The 15,106-nt window shown below is 40.2% G+C and overlaps 1 protein-coding gene across 1 annotated transcript; it reads right to left on the bottom strand.

The window, feature by feature from the left end:
• Positions 1-4,741: 4,741 nt before the first annotated feature.
• LOC149832073 (protein SHOU4-like) lies at positions 4,742-11,707 on the bottom strand. Its single transcript, XM_090014309.1, has 5 exons — positions 11,512-11,707; positions 10,086-11,045; positions 9,520-9,675; positions 6,872-7,083; positions 4,742-5,200 (listed from the first exon to the last, which is right to left on the bottom strand). The coding sequence occupies exons 2-5, from the start codon at positions 10,920-10,922 to the stop codon at positions 5,008-5,010; spliced, it is 1,398 nt and encodes a 465-aa protein (XP_089870435.1). The 5' UTR covers positions 10,923-11,045; positions 11,512-11,707; the 3' UTR covers positions 4,742-5,007.
• Between the last annotated feature and the right edge of the window lie 3,399 nt (positions 11,708-15,106).

Below are 15,106 nucleotides of genomic sequence, written 5' to 3'. Positions count from 1 at the left end.
GCCTGGGGCCTTCCATTCCAATAGTCTGCTAATAGCATTCGAAATCTCAACTTCGGTGAATCGAGCCTGCAGAGAAACAGATTGGTTTGTCACCAACTGCTTATAGCCCATATCGCTGATGACCCCCCCCCCCCCCGCCTAAGTCGGTCGAATATAGCTTGGAGAAATAAGAAGTAATAGCTGACAAGCAATTGTGCGGACTAAACTGGCATCCATCGATCTCGATCAAGAGTAACCAGTTCTTATTGTATTTATTTGATGCGTTCATGTGAAAAAATCGTGTATTATCATCGCCATTAGCCAACCATGCAACTCTGGCCCTCAACTTCCATCTAAGCTCATCTCGTGCTCTCCATTCTGTAACGAGGGCAGAGAGGACGATGATACGCTTCTGCAACTGAAGCACTTGACCCTTCGGTACACCAACAAGATCGACCTGACGTTGGGCCAAATAGGAGAGCTCAGCTTCCCACTGGCCAATGAACCTAAACTTGTTCAGGTTATTAAAGCTTAGCCATTCCTTAATACGTTGTCGAAGACAAAGAAGCTTTGCATGGATGCGAATGGCCACCCAAGATCCCGTAGCAGGTTGAGCCCACGATTGTCCGACCAACTGTTGAAAGTCTGGCACCCTAAGCCACTACTTATCAAAGAAGAACCTATGACACGCCTTGAAGCCTGCACCCCAAGAAACAGTCATTTGTCCATGATCGAACAGGGACCGTGACAGCAGTCAAGCAGTGACATCCGGAACTGCGTAAAATAGTTTCGGGGAGAGAAAAACGCGATCAAGTATCCGCAAGCAAGGGCGAGACCTCATATTTGACCACAAGAATTGCTCTCCCACATGAGGTACTGAGTAAAGTTGGTTTCACCGAACAAACTCCTGAAACCTCCTAATGGAGGGGTTGAGAAGAACCGGTAAACTAGAATCCTGCGTGGACAACAGACAATTAAAATCCTCTCCTAAACACCGAAGAACTCCAAATATAACCAAAACTCGGTCCAAATCAGCCCAGAACATTGGTCGCAAAGCAGCCACGACAGGGCCATACATAAAGGTGAAGACAACATCTTGTAGCGACGACAACAAGTTTGCAGAAAGAGAGATTGAATAAAAACCAATATCCACTATCGCCACTTTAAGAGAAGCTTTCCAAATAACCAAGATTCCCCCAGCAAACCCAACAGACGGCTTAAGAGCATATGCCGCACCTCTCCATAAGTAAGATACCATTGATAACGGAATATCCTTCATTTTGGTTTCACAAATTGCAACGACATCCGGACTTTCATACCTAATCCAATTAGCTAAAAATAATTGCTTACAGGGGCAATTCATGCCCCTAATATTCCAAATACACATCTTCATGATAAATACTCAGACAACACCCTAGTACGTCTTTGCCTGGCTGAGCGTCGAACTGAGCTGGAGCCATCTGCTTGAAGCTGGGCTTGTGAACGGGCCAATGATTTAGCTCTACGAAAACTATTTGTGACCTTAGCCACCGATCGTGCTCGAGGAATAATCTGTTGTTGGATCAAAGAAAGCTGCCCGAGTGAAATCTGCACTCCTAGTGCCTGCACGACCTCGACGAATGACATACCCCATATGCCAAACAAGTCATCGACACCCTACGACCCACCCCCCGAACCTAACAAATCTGGCAAGTTTGTGGATGCACTGGTTGCAAGCAGGAGGCCCTCTGAACAGATGCTCCGATAACCTCCACGGGACATCCCTCGTCTTGATCGGGCAGCCAGGCCGCCAAACACAGAAAGTGGGTTTGTTGCGGCATGCAAGGTGACAACGAGACCATGCAGGTAAAACCCAAAACACACATCGGGGCAGACCCCATGCACACCAGGACACCTTTGCACGATAGGAATATTGTAAAAATATGAATTGTAGAATCGGCAGAACAAAAGATCCCATGATGATAAAAAAATGAACGGCCCCAGGATCCATTATGGGCGACTGATGCAACATAACTCCCAGAAGCAAGATCGTAGCGGCGGCTCAATAGTCGAAGAAGCAAACCGAATGAACATATAGAGCCCGAAGAATTCTTAACGCAAGTGGACCCACACTCCATCTCGAGAGCAGTCGTACTCATTAACTCATCAGGGCGAATGAGACAGTTTGCCGGCTTGAAAGGACGCTTCCCGATGGATGCTCTAGGATACGAGCGGTAGAACTCTGACGAACGACCGACATCACAGGATGAACAAACGACACTGGATGCCTTTAACGGTACCCAGAGCAATCCTATCTTAACCGCCAAAAATGGAGAGGTACCTGCCTCCACGATACACACCTGCGCCACATAACAGAAAGATACAACAGGTCGACGAGGAGCATGGACCCGGTGCCTGGTCTGTGATGAAGGTTTCGACATACGAGACTCACCGGATAGGCAAATAATACGCTGAATTCTTGAATGATCCGAGCCACACCTGTGACAGAAAACTCTTGAACGAAAGTTGCAATTGAAACAGACAGTACACCACCAGTCTCCCAGCTTCGCCCGACACGTATCCGCCCGTTGCCTAATGTTGCAGAAAGAAGGTTTCCACGCCATCCTAACCAGATTCCACCCCTCTAATACATCCTTATTAGAGCACGACCGAAAGAAAGAAGCATTGAGCGACCCTTGAATCTCGTTTTCTTCCAGAGCTTCCCTGTGAAGAGACTTGACAAACCACCGGACGTCCCCTATATCAAGCGCTCGTCAACGCAAGCCGCAGACCAAGAACCCAGATAATGATGTGAAGAATCCCTGAGACAGCCTAAATGAGACTCTAACCGAAGCCCCCTACTTCTGGAGCGACACCGCGAAGGCCCAAGCATTAATACCCTCCGTCAATTCCAAGAGAGCTTGTTTGTTGTGAGAAATTGACCGACTACACGAGAGACTCCAAAATTGATCGGACCCTCGCGACTTGCCTCTCATCATCAACAGAGAGAGAGAAAGAGAGAGAGAGAGTTACCCTGCGTCTTCGACAATGATGCCTTCGTGATGAAGGCGTGGAAGGATCTGAAGGTGGGAGACGAGATACTGTTCCTCTTGAACAGGAACATGGAGTTCACCAGAGCTCTTGGGGTACCGAGGGTCGCAGCGACGAGCCGGTGGGGTTGGTGGTGCGGTCGAGGCTGAACGCTCTCCTGGCGGAGGACGGCGTGGTGGAGGAGGAGGCCAGGTTGAAAAGTGTCTGGATCCGGGTCCGGTCACGGGATATTTGGGTATGGTTCATCCATTGAGAGGTGGTCCTTAATTTAATCCCCAATTACTATTGGGTCTAATCATTTGGATCACATGCGGGTGGGTCTTCAGGATTGTAGCAAATTTAGGGATGTAAACTGTCTGGATTCGGATTGGATGTGGCCAATACCATATTCAACTAATTGGATGTTGGCTAAATGAATTTGAACTCGTGTTCATATTTGGATAGTGAAAATCTCATACCAGATCTGTTTTTTACATGTAAATGGATTCGGATATCTGTTATATAGAACCATACACTTCCGATTATAATCGGATATGGTTTTGGATTACCAGACACAACTAAATAGAATTGAATTCAGTCAGATATCGGATAAAATCCTATTCATTGACATCCAAATTAGATGAAAATATTGCCTCCAATGCTGAGCCAAAGCTTATGGCAATATGGTTGGTTGAACGCTATTAATGAAAATTGTAATCCTATAAGCTTAACATCAAAATTAGCGCTTCTTGATACATCATGCAATTGCTTTAGGTGCCCACTGCTCATCTAGTAGGGGTGATACGTGAATGTCACTAAAGTTGACAGGATGTCACAAATTTGAAACCTATGGGTGGTATTCTTACTGCAAGGCCAAAGCTGGGCGTACTTTCTGGTGGGTAGGAGGACCTCAAGGGTTTTATCAACCGGAGGCCAGCCAAGGTACGGACAGTGACGAAGGGTTTCCCCCTTGAATTATCCAAAAAATAAAAAATGCTATTGGTTTAGGTTTGCATACAATTACATTGATTTTAGCCAAAGGTCATGTAAATGCGTGCTGTTCATTTTCATGTTAGACAAAAAAATAAATTAGTGTGCTACTTTTAAAATTTCAGCTTGAGACACATTTTCTTTAAAACTTATTGAAAGATACCATTGACCGCGTTGGGTGGAATGAGATAGTTGGATGGCTAGGTCACACTATCATAATCAACTTAGTAACTCATTGAACTAATTTGATGAAATGCGTAAGAGATTCACTATGGTGGAACTCTTGTTTCCTATAACCGTGCAGGCAAATCTGAAATTGATGATCAGCGGGATAAATCATGCCATTCTTTATTACTTCTTTCCTGTTTGCATGATCAAGAGAGCTTAGTTATTGGGGACATATATACATGATTCTAGGAGAAATGCATGTCATATGTGCTTCTAATTCCCCTGAAGTAGAGATGAAGCTTTGGCATCTATCCCAACCTCATATGGTTCTTTTGTGACAAAGAAGATATTTGCTAGCCCATGTTTGGATGCACTAAATTATCCTGAAAAGTGAAATCAACTAGAGGGTTGCATTGAGCTCCTCAACGCAAGGAGTATCCAAACACTCTGTCCAAATTGCATGGCAAGCATTTGCAATGCTCCCCAACATCATATACACTCTCTAGTGGGAAAGAGCCCATCAATGCATCTCTCTCTCTCTCTCTCTCATGGATGTACACAATTTCAAAAAAGTTAACAGTGCAACTAATCAATGTTTCACACAAAAAGGAGCAAGACCTACAGATCTTATATTCAAAACTTGATTAAAATTTACACGATTAAGAATTGTAATCTTTTGCAAGAAACATCACACAAGCCTCTTTGAACATAATCAAGACAGATGAATACAAGGACAGTAGAACAGGGACATATTGGGAAGCTCGTTAAACAAACCAGCTAACTACCATCCCTCAGGTCAAGTGCCATCATAAAAGCATAATTTCTCCTGAATTCTGCTAAATAGTGGGAAGGGACCTATAGCTAGACAGGTATAACATCAGCTTTCGAGCTGTCTTCACATCTCAAGATAATTCCTTCAAGAGTAGCAGGTAGAAGGCACTTAGCCCACTGGCAACCTGTGGAGAAGGGATCAGGGGGAGGAACAATCATAAGAATATTGTCATTGCGCTGAACCATTCCCATCACACTCACAGTACTTCCTTCTTTGATATACCTGCAACAATCATGTTGAAACATTGAATATATTGGTCAGAAAATGTAAATTCATCGGTGGTTAAGATGAGATGCTCACCAGATGTCATCAAGGTAAAACTACTTAAATTTTCAAGTTTATGCAGTTATATCACCAAGATGGAAACTATAAATATTTTCATATTGATGCAGATGCCCTGATAAGAAAATATAACATGCATCCATCAGATTAAAGAAAATTAACAGAAGCACACTGCTATTCTCTTGCATCCACAAAAAGTCATGGCATTTATTAAATATTAAGAGGTTAGAGGCCATTTAGTTGGGCAGTCAAAAACGCCAAAAAAATTCCTTATTCTACTTCCAGTTCTGGTCATCTATGGTGCCATCAGAAGCATTTCAGCACGATGCAAGAGACCGGTCTCAATTTACAAGTTTTCTCTTTCTTAGCCACTTTCCAGATGGTCATTTGAAGCTTCTCTAATATTTTAGCTTACAGATTCACTATAGGATTCTGAGACATTCTTGGCTTTTCATGGCCCAACATACTTGCACTGAATTGAGAGACATGTGGAGAACTCACCAGAAACTTCATGTTGGATGGTGGAATCACCTGAAAGTTAGTTTCCAGTAGTTCACATTGGAACCCAAATTACACAGAATACAAAATTTTGACTCTTCCTGCAGCATCCCTACCCGAAAGAAATGAGGAAAAGACACTCTTTAGGAATTATTGACAAGTACCTTTCCCCTATTTTCATGGAATATGGTGCTGCCGGTTAAAACAAAATTCTCTATTCTATGAAAATAATTTTTAGTTCTACAAACTGAATATGGTAAAAAGCTGCATAAGGGCGAGTATTAACAGCGGCAACTACTGGAAAAGGTTGCATTAAATTTTGTGAACAGAAAGAAAAGAACTAAGAAATATATGCATCAATTGTTGATACCATCTTTGGTGAGATCAAAGTTGCATGTTTAAAAAATGCCTCAATTCATGAGTACTCGGCTAATGGATCTTAAAAATGCCATTTTTGGGCATAAGGTACTTTTTTTCTACAATACTGGGGTTGCGTTCAAAGTTGGTTATTCACTCCATTAAGAACCAGTCATGGTAGGCATACTAACACAATACATGTGAACTAGCCATATCAGATTCTGATACATGATACCTACTTTGTTGATATATCAGGGAGTTCGCTCAAAACGGGGCCTTTGATTCATGACATGAAAATGCACAAAAAATGCAGCAGATATCTACATTTTGACAAGCTCTTGAGGCATGTGAGATGCAGAAAAAACAAGAAATGCTGCAGATACACAGCATTATATTTTCATATACTTCATAAACTTAAGGGAAAGGGCGAGCATGGTCCCATCACATTTAGAAGAACGTGTGCTTTTGAATCAACAAAGCACTCACAGAAATGAAGGAAAAAAAAACAGAGAGAGGTTATACGCATGATATTTACAGAAGAATCAGCATAAGAAGAGTCAATCTCTCACCATTTCCCACATTTAGAAATTTATTTTTGTTATTGATAAAACTAATAGCAGTATGAAAATCGCATCATGTATAAGCTGGAAATCTAAGACGAGGCCTATTCCTATTGTAATAGTAATATCATTTCAACAAAGATATGCAGATTTTATAATTAAAGACATCCCATAAAAATTAAGAATTTTGTAGTACCCTTCTTTCAGACGCATTACACGATCATCACTTGAAAGGTTTCTCTCCCCCAACCATTTAACAAATTCAGGAGATAACGCCCTATTGTTCTTATCTATATCAACTACAACTGATTCTTCAACATATGGAGTCACCCTTGCACCATAACCAGTTTTGACCAAAGCTCTTAAACCAGACTGAAAGTCGGAGATGTAAAAGTCAACCACATGCCTCTGCCATATCAAGATAAAGAACAAATAAATAATATGATAAAACTCAATAAAAAATTATAAGAGATCTAATAAAATGGATAAATAAAACATGCAAAGTAACAAAAAGGTGGTGATAAGTAAAAGTTCAGAATTGCTTTCCTTGGCAATTTTTGTTTATCAGTTACAAAAGGTTCAAGAGAAACTAACTCAGAAAGGAAAGATAAGTGGTATTCTTATGTAAAACAGAAAAAACATTCTTAAATGGTTTTTTCCTGAACTAATCTGGCTTTTGCATGAGCTGGAGCAAGTATAAAACAGAATCTAGAAACATAATTATTTGGCACAGGAACATAACTATGAAAAGTTATTGGCTAAAAATATTGAAATTAAATTAGTCCACCTTATCTGTAGAATTAGAAATAATTGTGCACCTTGTTTAGTATCCCAACACATTAAAATGGAGATTGTAGTTTTGACAACAGGATGGTTTCCAATGGTAGCCTAGGAATAGTTCTAGCTTTGCACTTTTGACAATAGTCAACGATCATTTAACAAAATCATGCACTAGAAATTCACTTTGATAAATGAAACAATACGTGAAGCCAGAGAAGGATTATACTCGCAAAACACTATAGGGGTGCTGTATCACAAAGCTGAGAAGCTAACTGTATGATGATTTATGAAACTACAACTTAAAGGAGAATTTACATTTTGACATTCATGCACATCAAGAGAAAAAAAGTTTGACTTCTGGGTAGCAAGACCACTGTGGCGTTGTGAAGGACATACGATGCATTTCACTGAATTACCAATCAGAAACAATGTTTGAGTGTAACATTTTACTACTATTTGCAACTAGTACTGGTAAATAAGCCAGCTTGTTTAGGATGAGGCCCCGATTGAGCTCATGACGAGCCGAGTGGAGCCCGAGCCAAATGAGCCAAGCTTGAACTGGGTTGTTAAATAAAAAAAGTTTTTTTTCCTGTACATGTAAGAACAATGGGATTGGAACCTGAGGCCTGTAAAAAGACAACCCTGTTCTACACTAAGATACAGTATATACTGTACTTGAAATACATATCTAATTTTCTTGAAGAGCCTATACGAGTCTCTACCCCTTATTCATGCAGCATGCTTGGCTCAGTAACACTTCATGAGCATCTCATGGCTTGACTTGTCGAGCTTATTTTACAAGATCAAACAAGCTTTGGATGAGCCGATCCAAAGTGAGCCACGAACTGCTTGTCTTGTTCCCGAGAATTTTTTGCAACCACCTTATCCATTGCAGGAGAGAAGTTTTAATTTTAATTGTTTTACTCTTCATAGAAATCTATTCTATTCTTTTGTATCATATTGGGCAGTTTCACTCATCTACCCTCTTAAGCTGTATCTTACAGGGAAATTTCCAACACACACTAAATCAGGGACTTTGTTCATCTTCATCTCTCTTGCTTGTCTTGTTGAGATTGCACTCTTGGTATGCACATATGCACTCCCTAACTTTTTTTACTTTCAAGTACATCGTCTATTCAATCTGTGAACAAAACTAGAGCAACCACACACTAGCTCTTGCCTCTTAGATAACCAGCCTAAGCTTTTAATTTTTGGTATCAGCTATGGAGAATGCAATTTCTTCCATACACAAGAGCCCATAGTAAAACTGTATGACACTTTCTCAACCTTATTACATACTCCCTTAAAGCGCAAAAGTAGATCCTGTTTTCTAGTCACAGAAAAGCATACAGGAGAAAATTCCAACTTGTTATGAAGAACTCTTAAGCATGTTCTAATGAACTGAAATGACGTTTATGGTATTAAAAAACTTGTCTTATGAATATGTGAAATACTAAGCCGATATTCCACAAAATAGAGATAAGGGGATTCTTGTTTATTAGTAAGAGTTGCCATCACCTCATCCTTTGTGGAATGAGTGCTGCATGTGAAACCCCCATTTGCATTAAAACCTACTTTGAATGCACACGTGGATAGACTCTAAGTAGGTATGGATGTTACTAGTTCTCAGTTTTTCCAGCAGCATCACATTCCATCAATGATGAATGAACATCTCTTTGTTATTAATAAATAAATGTAAAAATATTATTTTGCAGTTATTTTCAAATGTACGTATATTCTTATTCATTTTTTTCTGCAACATGTTAGTCTTCATTGCTATCTGTTATTTTTACGTGTGAGGTGTGTTTGAAGTCTTTCCATATACAAGTAATGGCACCTAAGCCATCATTAAAGAGAAATGTCATGATCATATACTGAAAAGATCTTGTTATAACAATTTAGGTAGAGACACAATGAAAATCTTAAAAGGTAGAAACACAGAACTAGAAAAGGAAACATAAAACCACATCTTGTTCACACTAGGACTCTCTCAGTTGGCAAACGATGTTAAGGAAACCAAATTTAGAAGTTAAAAATGGTAGAAGACAGAAGATGCCCCCAAACCTCCAAAGATCTCAGTCCCCATGTAAAATGGCATTGCTTAGCACTTGCAGCCTTTAAGTTCCATCCCTTGTATTCATATAAGCTTGTAGACGTGTATATGCATCTAGAAATCTTGAGAAATGAAGACTCAAGTGGAACATTCCCACAGGTGACAACCTGAAAAGATGAATAATCAGCATCATTTCCTTTATCATTCACTGCATGGAAATAAGTTCTAAATTTTCAGGCACCTAAATAAGAACTTTGAAATATGGAATATATTCCAGAATATTGTAGAACATGTTGCATCATCAAGTTCATCGTTTAAAATGCAGTGAGATCCTTCGTTTATTTATTAATATGGTTCATTATTATGTTAGTAAGGGATCTAAACTCGAAGGGACGACTTTTCAATTATCAAAGAAACATTTAGTATTATTAAGAAGTGCATCACAAACACTTGTTTATTCAACTGAAAAATAAAAAATAAAAGATAGAGAAACAGAATGCAGCATATGTAGAGATTAGTGATACAGAAATCTGGATTTAACTCAAGCATCAGGGGGACATTTGACATTATTCCTTACCCCAGAAACCTTGACATATTGCCCATTTTTTGCAGTCCGCAGTTCTGCATTGGGATAACCTGCAAGGAAACCAGTAACAACCCTTTTTCCCCAACATGAGTTCCAAGTGAAAACTGAAGCGACAGCCGCAAAGAGGATAACCACCACAATGAGTAGGATCCCATTGCGCACTGCTCCAAGGATGAATCCACCAGCTATGAATCCCATCACAAACAAGAGTATCACAGACCACAGGATAGGCTTTGGGAAGTTCCTCTTGAAAGAATAATCTTCTTCATCTGTCAGCTTGGTAACAGCTTGATTATGTGCAATTGAGAAGCTAGGGAGTTTAGCAGGTGCTGAAGAATCTAAAGGACCTGACATCTTCCGAGGCATGCCAGATGAATTCAGGGGTCCTGAAGAGATCGGACCTGAAGTTATGAGCCCGGTTGCAGGAAGCACTGGGGCAAGCGGGCCAGAGTTCTGCCGAAGTGGACCAGAAGTCTTCTTCACATATTCTCCATGTTTATTAAGAGGGCCTGAATTGGACCTCTGTCTGTTCATGCTTGCAACAGTAGGCACCGAATTGGGGCCAGAACCACCAGAAGACAATGTACCTGAAGTCGAAAACGAGCCTCGACCAGCAGCATTACCAGACAATGGGCCTGATTTCTTCGACTTGGAGGCATCAAAGGGAACATCAAACATCTTCCCAAGCTCCCCGGATTTCTTAATGTCTCCACCAGTATAGGGCATGGCAGCGGAGGTCATGGTGGGCTGCCTCTCTTTTGGCTGTTCTGGGCGGCCCGACACATACAGCCCATTGCTCAACTGATGGGAAGGGAATCTCGAACCCATCTATCGGTTTTTTTCGATCGAAATTCAAAACAGGTGATTGTGTCTTCAAATCACAAAACTATCCTCAATCAACCGATTCCAATTCAATAAGAACTGATCCAACCAATGGCAAAACACACCCACCTGTTAAAAGATCACCAATGCACATCACTTGCAGCCAGAAAACAAGAGAAAGAGAGAGGGGTTTATGATTGACATTGTTGGCTGGATTGATTTTGACAATGCCACTTACAAAAGCCATCAAATTCAGAGAAAAAGAAAGGAAGGAAAAAACAAAGAAACATCAGGTTCTCAAACTACCACTAAAGTGCCAAAAACAAAAGTCTCTGAACTACATAACGTAGGGCATTGACATTGAACAGATCTATTCATCGAAAAAGCTGCAAACTTCTCTGAAATTCAACCATTCACGAATAACTTAAACAGAGGAATCGGATACCCCTCTTCAAGGATTCATGATAATCAACCGAAAATGACGACACCCACAAACCGGAAAGGTGAAATTTGCAGATCTACCACCAAAAACAAGCGAAATCTATTTTCTGCATCCATGCAGAAAGAAAGAACAGAAAGAGGAAAAAGCATGTACCTCAATAAGGAAAGGAGGCCTGATCCAGATCTCTGGCAAGATACTCCTGCTCTAAAATGGGGTTGAAGAAGGAAGCCTCAATGATGCAAGTGATGATGATGGTGCGTGTGTTTAAGGAAAGAAATAACAAGGAAAAATGAAATGCATCATCATTTGCTCCACTTAGTGTGCTTGCTATATTTCCAGCTTTTGCTCCAGCTTCTCCTGAGTGTTTTTTTTTTCATTTTTAAAATATTTTCTTCTATTTCCTTGTTTATTTGATTTTTCTACTGGTGGGGCCTACTTCTTCAGCAAGACCCAAAATTTCTTCTTTGTTTTTTTATTGTGGGTGATCAATAATAAACCATGATGATGACAATGATGTGATTGTGGGATTGCCAGTTTGCCACTCTTCTACCCTTTGGCCTGCCCAATTTCTTACTCTACACCGACAGTTGCGGAAGGGGAGGGGGAAAGTGTGAGGCATTAGAGTGTGGTGAAGATGATAATTGTGGTGGGGAGGATTCTAAATAATAAATAAAGGGATAGGAGGAGGTGATAGTGGGAATAGGAATGAAAATGAAAGGGGATGAGTAAGTAACGAGGGCCACCAATGGAGGGGTGCGTTGTTGGTAGAGAGAGAAAGAGCAACCTATGGAGAGGGTGTGTTGGTGGTATAGATAGAGAGATTGCCTTTTGTGTTGGGATGTCCCTCTCTCACAAGAGTGAAGGCATTGGTGGGATATTGATATTTTAATTGGGGTTGCCTATAAAATACATGATTGGGGTCTGCCTTTTTTTTTTTAATGTTTTGGCTTTGGGTGCACCTGCTCTCCAACTCGACAACTTGTCTGAGAAGGTGCATTGCTATAGAGAAAGAAAACAGAGAGATAGATTACGCATGTGCAGAGGTCAATTCATGTTTTGAGTGTGAGGCATGCACATGGGAGTGCGTTGCAACTGTGATGTGAGCGAATCAGATACTGGTGGGATCGAATGGGGGTAGATGGATGGTTAGGTCGCATTAAGGGATCTCTAGTTCGAATCCCCATGCGGTTATATCTCAGTTTGCCTATTAAAAGAGAGAGAGAGAGAATTGGATACAGCGTGATTAATGTGAATATGAAGGCAAAATTTTCAAAAATTGTAGATGGAAGCAGGATGAAGCAGATTTAAACTGGACCATGTAGTAATACTGAATCTGTTAAAAAAGGCTGAAAACAACTCGTATACACAAAAAAGAAAAGTCAATGGGATCAGATCCGGATCAACCATACATTTAATACAAAATGTCAATCTAAACCATAGTTACAAATCTCGTTATTGGGATTTTCTCGGCAAAGGAAAAGCTTGTTATAAATTAGTATTTTTAAAAAAAAAATCTCAGAAATTTGTTGCAATATAAAAAAAATGTAAGAAAAACATAAAAACATATAAAATATAAATACCATTTTAACAACGTGATATTATTGTGATAAAAATGCAATAAGAGGTGATATTTTGAAATTAAATTTTTTTTGAGGATTGCATCAGTTTTTTAAAATCTCGTGATAAATTCATGAGATTTTCAGGCTGGCGATAGCTGTGACTATGATCTTAACCCGAATTCAAATATGGAAAAAATATAATTAATTAGATAAGACCAAATTCAATCTTAATGCATATTTTTTCTTATATTTACACGGAGAAACTACCCCAAAATCAAAGACCTAGCTATGCTCCTGACAGCAGGAAACTCCGTAGGCTTACTCCTTACCCTCATAGAGTCACCGTGTTTCCACTTGCGCAAAGAGTGATGCCCATGAAATTTGAATCTAGATCAGCAGCCTATATAGCAGCCTAGGTCCTAGGTTCCAGGTCCCATCTTGTTGGGTGTAAGAAGAGGAGGTGAGAGAGAATTCAAATAAAAAAAGATTAGGCTCTTTTCTTTTTTGAAAAAGGTTGGACTTGATGACGTGGAATAGTCCCATATTGAAGAGGTTTGAGTTTGTTGTGAGCTTTATAACCTACATGTAAACTCTTATACTTGTTCCTAAGAACAAGATGATGGGATGACTACCACACACGCGTGCATGTGCCTGCCCGCTGTGCCATGCTAAGTTTGGGTAATCAAGACTAAAATACCTTTTTGCCCAAAGTTTTTTGTGATTATTTGGATTCATTAATGGGTTATGAGAAATGATAACAGGTCTTGTCTCTTTGGATTCCGTAACGGATCTCAACTCTTCGGATTCTCGGCTCCTCAGATTCCGTAACAGATCTTGACTCTTCGAATGCTTGCTCCCTGTTCCTGTTTCGATCTACTGTTAATCATGATTCTTATACTGTTGTATTTCCTGATTTATATCATGATGTTGATTATGAAACTGTGTGATCTGAAATATGATCCAACAGTCTTAGAAAAGATTCTAAGTATGTCAACTTCTTCTGCTTTTGTATCAAAAGTGGACATGTTCGGTATGTCGGAGAAATTTGCCGGTCAGAATTTCAAGCGTTGACAGTAACACATAAAAATCTGGTTCACTACGATAGAGTTGTTGTCTGTTCTGGAACTCGACTGCCTTTCAATTTTTGAAACTGACCCTGATCCTGCTGCGGTTAGTGCTGCGATACAGTGGAAAGAGAAGACAATATATGTCATGGTTGCATACTGTTGGCTCTGTCCAACACATTGTTCGACGTATAATTTTCCTCGTCTATCACTGCTAAAGCCCTTTGGGATCAACTCTACAAAAAATACAATACTGAAGACCAAGGTCTTGAGAAGTATTCGATTGCTAAGTTTATGAAATACCAGATGGTAGAGGGCAAGTCGGTCACTGAGCAGGCACACGAGTTTCTACTGTTGCACTACAGTTTGGCTGGGGCTGATATGAAATTTCCTAAGAAGTTTCAAGTAATGACCATCGTGGAGAAATTTTCTAAGTCTTAGGTAGACTTTGGTATGCCTCTCAAGCACCGTAGAGGGAAAATCTCTCTGGATGATCTTATGGTAGCCATTGCCATTGAAGAAGAGCATAAGAGCAAAAAATAGGTTGTGATGCCAACTGAACAACCTAAGGTGAACATGATGACCGAATCTTTTAAGGGCAAGGGACAAAAACCAAAATTTGCAATAAAAAACTAGTTTAAACTTAAGGACAAAATCCAGAAAAAGGCAAAGAATAAATTGTGCTGGAACTATGAGCATGTTGGGCATTGGGCTAAGGAATGTCCTTCCAAGAAGGCCAAAGCTCATGAGACCACAGATGAAACGCCTCAAGTCAATATGGTGACTGAGGTGGTTGGAACCAATACTGGGTATGTTTCTGTTAACCTACAAATCTATCACGTTTATGAGCCAACTGAGTGGTTGGTTGATACTGGGGCTAATGTGCACGTTTGTACTGATAAGTCTATTTTTGTCTCATACTAGGCTGCTGCAGGCAGATCCGTGACTATGGGCAATTCAACGACTGCAAAGGTGTTAGGGATTGAACGTGCGAATCTGAAGTTTCCTTCAGAACGAGTTCTATCTTTACACAGAGTGCACCATGTGCTTGTAGTTAGAAGGAACATTTTAAGTGGTTCATGTCTTGTTAGAGAGGATTATGAATTTAACTTTAAATGTAATAAA

The sequence above is a fragment of the Nuphar pumila genome, chromosome 7, assembly GCF_984573655.1.
Source record: "Nuphar pumila chromosome 7, dmNupPumi1.hap1.1, whole genome shotgun sequence".
In the NCBI taxonomy this organism is placed as follows: Eukaryota; Viridiplantae; Streptophyta; class Magnoliopsida; order Nymphaeales; family Nymphaeaceae; genus Nuphar; species Nuphar pumila.
Note: the sequence above shows the minus strand (reverse complement) of the source record. Positions and strands in the feature narration are given on the sequence as shown.